We start from the raw sequence: 12,830 nt of genomic DNA, 5'->3' as shown, positions 1-12,830 counted from the left end.
GGAAGGGGAGGTGGTTGAGCTACTGTGGATGGTAGATGTGGCTGTCTACCAAGAGGCTGTAGAAGAAGTCCAGGGATAAGGGACTATTTCTGAGCCCCAGACCCAAGAGGCAGTTGGCCCTGTGTGGAGGAGTTAAGTGTTGTGGTTTTTTGTGAAGATTAAAACCTGTGGGGAGCAGGACTGTTTGGCCTCAAATGGGAGCCGTGGTGGAGGCCTGAGGCATAGTCTGTGCCACTGCTCTTAAGGAGGCTCAGTTTGGAGCTTCCAGAAGGGGTTGGGAGAAGGATCCCTGGCTCCTTTGCTTCCCTGCAGCCAGGAGGAAAGACTTAGCCCAAGGAGGGACATGAACTAGTGTCAACCTGCTAACTAAGGAAAGGGACTCTGCACAGGAGAGTGAGGGACTGTTTGATTTTTATCTTGCCTGGGACGGGAAAGACTCATTGGTTTGGCCCTGGGGCTAAACTCCAAATCATCTGCCAACTTGGGAGAGATTGTCTTCAGTGAGGGGAAATGGAGGCGTGGCTCTGCAACTTGATGCCATGACTAGGTGAGTGACTTTATTACAATCTTATTGAACCTGAGAGAGAAGTCAGGGCTGATTTCAAGCCAATGCACTGGGAATAGGAAGAGTTTAATTTTCAATATACACCTTACTTAGAACCCTTTGCACATCTAAAATTTCACTGCGCAGACATCTGAAGCATATTTTTTAGGTTCTCAATCATGCTGACTTCACGACAGGAGTTTTATGTCCACAACAACAGACAACTGCAGGCTAAAGCAGAAGATACTTATCAAACACTGTTAAAAAACAGTCAGCTGTAAATGCTATGGTAGATTGTTGTGTTCCACCAAGCCACAATGCATCAGGGCCCTCACCTGGGATTCCCTAGTTCTAAGGAGGCAACTCCTGCCCTACCATGAAGGAAGGAGGTTCTCTGGCAGTAGGTGCTCAGCTACTAGAGTGAGGGGAACATAAGTAGATAAGAGTCCAGACCCAGCCCCATCTTAGGAGAGTCCCTATCTGCAATGATTCCCTTGGCCCTAATCTTCTTCTGCTCTGTGCTCACAACATGCCCCACTATCTGCTTATTAACCTGCTCAAAGACTGGCACCAGTGTGTGAGGAGCAGATGATATAAGCAGCTGAGGCCAGGGCGGAACTGGGACTAAAAAGGGGGCAGTGTGCCCAGAAACTGAGGGGAAGCGGGCACACTCCATGCCACCTTTTCTGGTGTGGTGGCAAGTGTCTCTTCACTGATCTTGGTGGTGGGGCAGAGGGGGGCTAGTGAAGTTGGAGGTGGCTAACAATTTATTTAGCGTACAAATAGTAAACATACAGACTAAGATTTGCAAAAAAGGTGTCTCAAGTTAGGCTCCTAAGTCTATATTTAGTGGCCCAATTTTTCCAAATCAGGAGTTGCTGGGTGATTAATATATTAATCCTGATGGTTCTCAGGTTTAAAGTAGCCACAGGTTTTCCTTTCTCTCATGGAGATGATCCAAATGCATCTTAATAAAAACAAAGCACAGGGAAGAAAAGACTGGACAAGCCCTGGCTATTTTGGATTTGTTTGTTTTTCAAATTTGCTCCAGTGTCAAAGCTCTATACAAATGACAAGCTGCTTTTTGCTTCACTGTGTTTCCGCCTTTGCCATGAGCCCCGCCCCCCTCACACAATCCTTCTCCTTCTACCTCCAGTAAGGAGAGTTCATTCTAGGCAGGATCATAATTTTTAAACTGCACATGTACTCCAGGAAACAGGCAAAATGGATGGAAATGATCAGTTAGTTTAATTTGCATACAGCAAATGTTACATTTACAGCAAGGTTGCATTGCAGTATTAATAATGACATGTGTTTAAGTTTGTTGAATATGTAGCATAACAGCAGTCTCTGACTTGCAGTATTAAACAGATGCTTTAGCGAATTCCCTAGCTGCTTGCTCCTGCTTTGCCTTCTCTCTCATCTCTTTTTCTCTCTCCATCAGAAGTGCTTGCTCCTGCTCCCATTCTTTTAGCTTCTGCTCATATTTTGCAGTGTCTTCCACTTCACATGCTGGCAGCTTTTCCTGGACAAGTTGGGTGGTCAGGGTCAACAGGCTTTCAGATTCAACCTTGCCAAGTGAATGCAGTTTAGAATACAGATCCTGTCATAAAAAAAGGTTTTTTGTTTGTTTTTTTTTTAAATCCAGTCAGTCCCAAAATGTCCTCATTATTTCCCGGCCTGAAAAAAATGGCTGTTTTTATTTAACTGTTGACTGTACCATTCTTAGGGGATAATTTAACTTATACATTTATCTTGGCAAAGTGATTTCATTATAGTAACTGTCCATTTTTGCCATTTGGTCCCAAACACACAAAGTCTAAATTAGTTTTCATTTGGCAATAACCAAGCTGAGACAATCAATTTTTAATTCAGTTAAGTGCTGGAGTTGACTGAACTCGCAAAACTAAAGAAAAACACCATAAATAAAACTCTTACGTATCAAATGATGACCAGCCAACTAAGATAAATGTAAACTAAACACCTCACTGGTGTTTTTAAGCCAAGGCTGATGTAAGGCTTTGCCTTGGATTGCCTCTGTTAGAATCCCTTTCAACAGATGCAAATCATTTAAATAGTCTCTTAGTAATGGCTTACTAAATAGCCCCCATGAGTCCGTGCAGCCATTCTGAACTACCGAATTCCATTACAGACGTTTTCCAACCAATGTGATCTGAAGCTCAGCTATGCTTATACAGACTTTGTAATAGTTCTTGCTTTAGTGCCGTTTATTCAGAGATGGACTCTACGCTTGGTTACACCAGTGTAGTTAACAGCAGAACTTGGTCAGGAAGCCATGCAGTATTTTTTTTCTGAGCTTTGTTATATATCGACTGTGCAGTATTTCTTGTGGAGTACGCTGATGAAGCACACAAATATTAATTTGCTTAAGTGCTTCAAGACTTAGATCATTCAACAGGGCCATTTGTGGCTTTCTGGAAGTTTAAGGTATAGTATGATATTGCATCATTAAGGCAGTAAAATGCCATTGTCAGTGCAACCTTCCAGAGAACAGGGGGAGGGATTCTTCCTGGAGGAGGAAGATGACATGGCATCAAGCAGCTTAAAAAGCAGATGTTTACCCTTTGCTCACTCTTCTGAAAGGATCACATTTTCCTCACACTGTGGTGGTCTAAATAAAATTCTAATATCTATTTCATAGAGTTGACCTCTATTAGGAGATGCATGAAATAGTGTCTCCTCTTCAGAGTGTGCAGCTATGTTTGTACCATAGCTCCCTGCACAAAGGCTGAATAAGGGCTTTGCAGTGTCTGTGTGTAATTCACCCCAAAACAAGAAGGCAGATATGGGGCACCTAGACAGCTGGGCTAGAGCTTCTGTTGCAAGCTGAAGCCCATGCCCCAACTCGTACTGTGTTCTATACAGTTCGCAGACCCATTGATCACATTCTTCCTTCTCCTCTGTCTGCTCAAAATCTTTCCCCCCTCTGCTCAGGGAGAGTTGCCATGGAGCTCAGCTCTGCAGTGCCCAGAAGACTGCAATGTTCCTTTAGCAGCCTCTGCACTTAGACTGCCTGACCTTGATGGATGCTGGGGGGGGGGCGGAATAGTTGAGAAGTGGATTCTGTAAAACTCTAATAGATCAACAATTGCTTTGAAGTCACCAGACCATGCAAATATGTGCTCATATCTGGACATGCAGCTCTTTTATTTTGTTTGAAATATTGTTAGTAAACATACTGGCATGTCATTGAGAAATCTGATGAGTTAGTACGTATCTGGTTGTGGGGGACGGCATTCCTCATAGCTACTTTCACGCTGCCAAATTAGTCTTTTTTTTTTTTGTTTAAATATAACTGCTAAAAATCACTCCAAAACTTTTCCTACTGCATAGGAGAAAGGGAGTGCAGAGAGATGAGGAGAGGGACACCCGCATGCCAAGACATTAAACCAAAAGAAATGCAAAAGAATGAGGAACTAGATGATCTTCTGTCACCTATAACAACTGAACTCTTGGACTCTCCGGAAATACACTAATACGTAAATGAAACTCATTTAGGAAAATAACAGGCTGTAGATGCCAGAAGCCATTTGTAAATAGCTAAATCATTGATTTGGTTTTTTTAAAGCAATTCCCCTGGGCTCCACATGCAGACAGTCCAAAAAGGAACACTGCTTTTAGACAGAATGGTTTGTGTATGGCTTGGTGCCTCACATGAGCTGTCTGTAGAGCCTTATGCCCACTGATCATTTAAACAGCTGGGAAGAGTTACTGGAGGAAAGTTGTACTGAACTGTAGGCCTTGGTGTGGTATCTGAGGACAGGTAATTATTACAATGACAACATCAGATACAGTCTAAATTATAACTCTAAGGGCCTGATCCTGGAAGGTGGTGAGTATCCTCTACTCCCAGTCTCTTTAGCAGAGATGGAGGGCACTCAGCACCTCTCAGGAGGCACTCTGCCGAACATCTTCCTTGTTAGCCAGTCTGCAAAGTTTTTCCAAAAACAGCCCCTTTGAATACAAAGCACAGAAATGAATCCAAAAGCGTGTGTGGAAAAGCCAGGCAGAGCAAGTCCAAGCATGAAACGAACAGTCCTAGTAATTTCTTGAAGTAAACATGGAATGAAAATGTAGCACAGAGACACCATTGTCATCAGCTACCCCTATACAAAGAGTATGAACAACAGAGCTAACCAATTTCAGCTGGAAAAACACAAGCCAATATCATCTGAGCAAAAGGAGAAACTCTACTACCTGTGAGTAGTGTTAAGGCAGGGGTTTGCCCAGACATTGCCAGACCGAGGGCAATCTGACAGAAGCCTAAGTCTGCAATACATTTGCATATAATTTCATACAATTTAAATTTAAAAAAAAATCCAGACAGTCTTAATATGTGTATGTGAATCTTCCTTATGGACACCAATCTAATAATTTATACTGTGCACATTAGTAGTAGTTTAAAGGCCAAAAAAAAAGGGGGTGGGCCTGTAACTTCCTAGACTGAAGTTAGAAGCTATAACAGTCATATTTAATGATAACATACCTAATTGGCAACAAATCCTGGACTATGTCAGACCAACGGCATTTGTTTTAACAAGCGAGAGCCCACACATATGGTCAAATAATGGATCTGTAATGACACACCATTTTAGCTAACAGGATTTTGATTTATCAGTCTGACGTTATGAAAAGAGACGATAAAATCCCAGCAGACAGACAAAATAGACAAGTGGCCTTGAGCATTTGTTTCTTTGAAGGCAATTTCCTGTGTGAGGCAGTAAAAATGTAATTCAGTGTCAGTTTTTAAAATGCCAGCTAGCGTTACTGATGCAGGTGGGGGTATCAGTCCATCAGCATAAAAGGAAAACATATTTATTTGCGGCTGTACATAGTAGAAACCTATTACAGCTTGGTTAAAACTGTAAAAAAGAAAATCTTACTTTAAATTGGGTAAGGTACTCAGGCAGTTTAGATTGCTCAGTTTCTTCAGATTCCATTTGCTTTGGCTTGTGTTCTGATACCTTGACTTCTTCTGATGGTTCTGGATCAGTTTTTACCTCAGGGACAGACTGCAAAATCGTCTCCAGAACATCAATCTGAACAAGAAATCAGAATTGTTACCATGTCCTTTGCAAACAAAATCCAACATCATTTTATGAGATGGCTGTACTGTAAGTTGAATAAAAAACAATTCCACAAGGAACATGATTCACTGTTTCAAGAATTAATGCTGTCTAATATGTTTGGGAGTGTTAAGGTTTGGAATTTTCATAAGTGTTGAAACTCTGTTCCCATTCAAGTCAATGGTAAAACTACCACTGACTTCATTAGGAGCAGAGTTAGGCCAATGCTTGGTGTTTCTGAAAAATCCCACCCAGCCACTACTCTAATTTCTGGCTATAAATATTTCATGGTGAAAATAGTACAGACACAATATACCACAGCATTTATATACTGGGAGCTATTTCGGAATGCTTCTGTAATATAATCTTCATAGGACATCTCAATTCTTCTTTGGCTAAAGTGCACTGGGAACTCATGATCTGTTTAACTGGCAGAAAAAAACATCTTTAGTTCAGCAATTCAATAATTTAATAGGAGGAACAGAAAAAAAAACACATTAGCACATAGCATCCATAGTACAGACTTGGTTTTAATCTATGCGAGATCCTGGTTCTCTTTGTATTGCTTTCAGCTAGATGTACTTTGGCTCTCTCAGCGAACTGCCCTGTCTGATAATCTAATTGCAGCAGAACCAAAAGGAATGCATTAGGTTAATGAAGTAACTCTATAAACAATTTTTGTATGTATGATCAATGCAAAGGATGGCACTGCTATCTTGATGCTGTTGTGGTATTTGGGGAAAATTCCAGTTTCTTGTAACAAATTAAAATTCTGTCTAGTCTGAATTTTTTCAGGTTCAACTGTTACAAATGCAAAGAGCCGTTATCCTACTGTGAATCTTATTCTGCATGCATGCCACTAAGATGAAGTAGATCTATAAATAACCACTGAACATTCTAAGCCTCTGATACTTTCCATAAAGCAAAAGTGATCTTGATGCCTGCAGTTTGTTTATTTTTAAAGATCATTTTCCTACTGTCTGCATTTGTATAACACTTAATGAACCAACATCAGGCTAATTTGAAATAGAACATTTCTCAATTGCTGTTTCTTGATACTGTAATCTAATGGGACCATAAACCAGCTTGAAACTACCAACAATGAAACAACAAGATGAGATAAGTGGCAAGAACAAAAATGCATGCTTAGAAATATGTGTACTCTCATTTGTGGAATTCCTCAGAATATCCAGAGATTTGTTAAGAGCATGTGTATCTTTTTTGTGCACAGCAGCAGTCAAATAATAGTTACAGTATTTATAATGATAACGAAAAGGACACTGAGTTCTTGGAAGAATAAACTCAGCAGGGAAACAGAGGCCAACTAGTCAGAGATTAATGGAAGCTTTAAACCTTAGTAGGAAATTAAATATCTTTCTAGACAACTCTAGAGTTTGTAAAAGCAGACAACAATATAGAACCAGTAGCTTATGACTTATTTATTAAGTCATACTATTGAGATTGTTATCTAAAGAGAAACTTCAAAATACCTCCAACCAGAAATACACTGCACACACTAAAAATGCATGGGACTAGGTTGTGGAATGGATTAGTGGATCTCTCAAACAAGCAACTGTACTAACCGGGGTCACAGAAGTGTGGGTGAATTTAGTGGTTTTGATACGTCCCCTATTTATTCACATCCCCCAAACCACCCCACAATTAATATAATTCTGCATGTTTGACAGTCTCACTCAAGGGAGCCCCAAGGCACTGTGAGAAAGGAGGTTTTACAGCACTTGATCCAGCTTCCAGTGGACTCGCTTGAAGATTTTCTGCTGATTTCAACAGCAGCAGGACTAGCCCCAGTGTCTCATCTGGTCAATGCTATTAGATTTTCTCTCTTATGAACACTACATTCACTCAGAGATAATGATTAAAAATATATAAAAGGAGCAAGCTCTTAAATGAGCCTTGAAATGGAGCTGGCCAGATCCTCTGCTGGAGTAAGTCAGCAGGCTCAGTTGGGTTTGAATATGGCCCAAGATTTTGACGTATAGTGTCATGTTTATGATAATAAGTCACTGGTAACTGAGAGCAGAATTACTCCTCAGCAGAAATGAAGTTTCTTGGTGCTGACTACATATACCTCATGGGTTCTACTAGTTCAGCCTTTGAGGATACTAGTCATGAGTCTACAGATGAGTGTCTCTGATTATGGCCATGGTTAACAATCAGCACCAACTTTAATTTCTGTTGCAGTCTGACCGAAAAAAGGTGCAATTTAGACATGATAAAACTCTTCAGAGTAGAAGTTTCAAAAGTACCTAAGGGTGTGTCTACCCTGCAATGTAAGCCCAAGGTTAACAGACTCTTGGTTTGTTAACCTAGGGCTTGAGCAGCTATACTCATATGTAATCCCAGGTTAGGAATTGCTGAACCCTGGGTCCAGCATCTGCATTATTCGGGCTGGAGTTCAGCCTCCCAAAATGAAGCTGTTCTAGCCCTTTGTTCATAGTGCATTATGGGAAAATTTCACTGTCCACCAAGATTGACTGTCCAGAGGACACACAGTTGGCTAGTGGGATTGTGGAACACTTTTGGTGAACTCCCTCAACACGAATCCAGTGGAGCTTCGTCTACACTGCAAAGCAATAGGGCTTTAACTCTAGATCCCAGCTTGACTCAGGCTCATGTAATCCTGGGACCCTGGGTTAGTGTGATTTGTGTGTAGACGGAAGGAGGGTTAGGCTTGAGCCTGAGTTTGAACTCTGGACCTACAGTGCAGTGTAGACGTATCCTAAGTCACTTAAGTGCGCTTGAAAATTTTAGTAACCACCCTGATGGTTCATTCACTAAAATCTGCACAAAGAGGGCTCTGCTAGATCAGGCCATGATTGTTATTTCATATGCAGATAAAAGAAATACAAATTTAGAAGGGACTGGATCAGATCTGAAGTTCTATAAACAGAGACAAAAGCTGGTTTCAGGGTTGTGGCATCAAGGGCCACATTGTCATTTCCCAAAGCACGTTGAATGGGTGCTTATTTACTCTATGATTATAAATCTAAACAAACAAACTTGCCAGGACCTACAAGACTTCATCCTTAAGGCTTGAAAATCAGAACCAAATGCACGCACTGCAATAACCAACGCTTTGTGGGGTTTGTTGGGTTTTTTATATTCCTTAATGGCTCAGATCAGTGGTGTCCAAACTGTGACCAAAGGGCCACCTGTGGTCCTTGGGACTCTGAGTTGTGTCTCTAAATGGTATTTCATGTTTCAGAAGAAAATGAGTATTTGATTGGGAATTGGAAATGCGTCCCTCGAGCTGCAGCCTGCAATTTCCAAAAATAGCCTCAAACTGAGTGCCACCTCCTCACTGCTTCCTCTGCAGCCCCAGAAGCTGCTCTGCGGTGAGCCTGTGGGGTGCTTTGAGAAGCTGCTCAGCAACTCCCCAGCTGGCCACCTGCTTCATGGCAGCAAGACGTAATGAGGTGTTCTGGTTGTCATCTCCTGTTCCCGTCAGGCTGTGAGCGCTGGGGAGAGCAGGACAGGAGCTTGGCTGGCTCTGCCTGTGCCTAGAGGAACTCCTAGCAAAGGGAAGTTTCCCTCCCCCAGACAGCCATCCAGGGGAGGGTATAAAAAGAATAAGCTGAAAACCAACAACCAGCTAAGGATTCCATGCCCCAGCCCAGGCTGCTCTGATTTTAATCAGCTGCCAATGGTCCCCTTGAGTCCATTGGGAATCGACTGAATGCAGCACACTCCAACCCATTCCAGTCCCCTGATCTGTGGGCTGTTAAAAGGGAGACATAAGAGTAGGCTCTGCTGGCTTTGTGCCCATTGTTGTCTCTCTCACACCAGGGGAATCCTCAGCAGATGGCTTGGGACCAGAGCACAGAATCTGTCCCTAAGTACTGACTGTGGCCCCATGACCTTGTAATATGTCTGGCTCTCAGGCTGGAAAGGCTGTGCACCACTGAACAGACATTGCTTGCTGTCAAGGATTCATCACAAACCTGCGGTGAGTCAGCTTTGTCCCCACTTTGCAGTTACCAAGACAGGGAGTCCATGGGCTGCGTGTGACCCTCAAGGCCATATATTGTGCACAACTATGCCATGCTAAACTCTCTTTTACACTTACAGCTTCTTTGCAGAGCTTTATATCCCCTGGGAGCGAGGCCACATTGTCCATCACTTGCAAAGCTCTGTTCAGGTATCCCGGTGTCCACATCAGTGGCATTTGATGGTACACAGCTCGCAGTCCTTTGTGCAACTCCACTTTTCCTGTTGTACAATAATATCTAAGAGTTAATACTTTACTGTTTGAGCCCTGAGACAAGGAATGACAAAGGGCTGCACTAAAAAAGTGAAAGCAACTCTTTTGGTGTCTAAGGAACTTGCTCCAGAGCCTTACAAACATTTACTAATTTGGCCTTATCATACCCTAGTGAGCGAGGTAAGGATTAACATCTGTCTTGCAGATGGAGAAACTAAGACAGCTGTTAGGCCAAACTTTTCAGCAGAGGCCTCATGTTGGGTGCCCAACTTGACACATTAAGCCTCATTTCTGGGAATGTTGAGCACCACAACTCCCAGTGACTTTCATTGGTGTTGTAGGTGCTCAGCACCTCTAGAAATCTGGCCCATTTACCAAGAGTTAACACATCATAAAACATGAAACACCTATTCTACATACAGAAAAATGAAAATCAACATTCCACAGCGTGGTAACATGTTGGTAAATGCTGACTTACAATGGTAACCAGTCTAAGCTCTTGACAATCACCATGGTAACTAATGGTGTATTTTTGTTATACCTTTTTGATCCAGCCTTACCTCGCTTACTGCAGTTCATATGACCTTTAATTGTACAACTTAGTTAGAATGATGGCTCTGACAATGCAAGCTATTAAAACACAGATTTTTCATACATGGAGGATGATGATTTAGGAAAAGCACAGTAACAAATGCAAAGACAAAGCTTATTGGACTATGGCTAAATGTAAATCGCTAAAGTGCTCCAGGTCAGTCTATGCCTAGAGACATCTTTCACTCTTGCAGAGGTCTGTTCTGTTAGGGTTGGCAAGATTGTAGAATACATGACATTGCAGTAAATAGCTTTTGATCCACTGAATGTCAATGTCATGGGATGAGGACTATTGCTTACAGACAAAGTAAAGTACATTTTCTAAACAGAACCACTTCCCAGCCAATCTATATGGCGTAACAAATCTGAATACCAAACAGCAAAAATCTACCTGTAACAATATCTCAACAGCCTCATGGAAAACTTGCTTTCAAATTTACTTACAACTTTTATCTCCCTTTTGATTGAGTGTGCAATTTTTTCTTACAATCAGGTTAAATCAGAATCAATATCCTTATTCTGCCACTACACATTTTACTTTGAAGTTACATTTTCAAAACATGTCTAGTTTTTATTACCTTTGATAGATTTCTAAAAGAAACCAATACAGTGATGGAGCAATCATGTAAAGCTTGCTGCTAAAATAGGTGTTTACCCAGGGGTAAATGGCAGTTTTGCAGTGGAGAGGGAAGAAAATCACTATGCATTTTATAGTCTTCTGTGAAACGCAGGAATTATGAAAGTTAAAAGAAATACAGAGGTGAAATTTCAAGAGAATTCAGATTGATCACTATTTATTTAAATAACATTGCCTAGCACACCACACCTGGTGCTACTTAGACACATCCAGCATACTCGGTATGCTGCAGAAAATGCACTTCCAATATCAGCAATCTCACTTTGGAAACACTGATGTTCCAATGAAACGCAAACATTTAAAAGAATACCTCTTCTTATTCCATTGTAGCAGGGCAACCTGAAGGGGAAGCCCACAGGGAAGGGAAGGTGTGAAACTGACGGCAATTTTAGGCACAATTTTCAAAGTTAAATCTGTTACTCCATTCTTAGTTCACATCATGGTGACCTCCCCACCCTGACTGATGCAAGCTAAAGATGGACTGAAAATCACTCAAGATCTGGTTTGTATTTGTATCAAAACTTGAATTATGCTTAAATAAAGTGCTATTGTCTATGAATGATGATGACATTTTAATATAGCAAAGGAATAATTTAATGGGATGATTTTTAATGAAATCAATAAGTACAGTGGAGGAAAAAAATATTGGTATGTAAGGAACTTAAAAACTTACCAAGGAATGTATAGCCATACAGCTGGGAGCTAAAACCCACAGTGTTTGTCTGTTTTAGGCCTGTAAGCAAAAGAGAGGCTCCAAGATTTCTTTCCTCTTCCCACTGTAAATAATTCAAACCAGATAAGTCTTGCTTGTATAAAACATTAACTTACAATGGCAACAGTCAAACACAGCATGTCCTTGCCTTATATCATACAACATGGGGAGGTAAAAAATCCTTAAATAGGTCAGTAATTCTGGAAATCACTCCCTATCAAAAACTCAAAGTTACAGTCTTAGCTTACATTTAAGAGGATTTGTATCTTCTTCGAACAGAGTATTAAAACAAATTCAGTAGCCCAGATCCTTAATTGGTATAATTAAGCATAACTCTATTGAAATCAACAGAGCTACCTTCATTTACCAGTTGAAGATCTGAACCTGTGTTCTGAAATTCATAATATTCAGGGTAATGTTATTGAAAACAAAATTGCACAGATCTGTGCATGGGAGCAGTCACCCCCACTCCACAAAAAAGGGGGAGGGGGCAGGCCACGGGATCAGAAATTAAAATATATGAGTCTTGCAACCACAGCGAAGAGAATGCCAACAGGGTAGGAAATCACTGGGCAGAGAGAATGCCGCATCAACGATTGTGAAAGGAATATTAGGGCAAAACCAAACAAAATACACCAACACACTTGTCTAGTTAGCAATGCCCTAGGACTCATTGGAGACATGGCTCTGCTATTAGGAAGAAGCACTGTATGATCCAGACCACCCGTGAGGCTAGGAGACTGGGGCCAAATTAGTAAGTATATTAAAACCACACGAGTAGTTTGACCTTGGGAAACATACAGTATTCTCCTTCAGCAGAATAAAAACAAAGAAGCAGACTTAAAGAGTTAAGGGAAAGAGGATGAACAGTTGTCAGCCACAGACTGCTTTCAATTTGCTTCAGTTGTCTCTAAAAAAAGTTAATTGTAAGTGGATGCTTACAATATTTACAAGAGGAAGGAACACATGCACTTGAAGCACTTGGGGGAGAGGAAGGTGATCAGGAACAGTCAACATGGATTCACCAAGGGCTGACC

At 41.3% G+C, this 12,830-nt stretch overlaps 1 protein-coding gene across 4 annotated transcripts in view; it reads right to left on the bottom strand.

Annotated features, from left to right (window-relative positions):
* Nucleotides 1-1,768: 1,768 nt before the first annotated feature.
* Nucleotides 1,769-12,830, bottom strand: part of MRPS27 (mitochondrial ribosomal protein S27) — a 63,986-nt gene continuing 52,924 nt past the window's right edge. For 2 of the 4 annotated variants that reach the window (XM_039544345.1, XM_039544343.1), the window contains exons 8-11: nt 11,755-11,857; nt 9,719-9,861; nt 5,449-5,604; nt 1,771-2,147 (exon numbers count right to left, since the gene is read on the bottom strand). In XM_039544345.1, coding sequence (XP_039400279.1) covers nt 1,908-2,147; nt 5,449-5,604; nt 9,719-9,861; nt 11,755-11,857 — 642 coding nt within the window. In that variant the 3' untranslated portion in view covers nt 1,771-1,907. Of the gene's footprint in view, nt 2,148-5,448; nt 5,605-9,718; nt 9,862-11,754; nt 11,858-12,830 lie in introns of all 4 variants that reach the window. The other 2 variants (XM_039544344.1, XM_039544346.1) reach the window with 2 other exon arrangements.

This window comes from Mauremys reevesii, linkage group 6, assembly GCF_016161935.1.
Source record: "Mauremys reevesii isolate NIE-2019 linkage group 6, ASM1616193v1, whole genome shotgun sequence".
Lineage (NCBI taxonomy): Eukaryota > Metazoa > Chordata > Testudines > Geoemydidae > Mauremys > Mauremys reevesii.
This window is presented reverse-complemented; position numbering and strand designations above follow the sequence as displayed.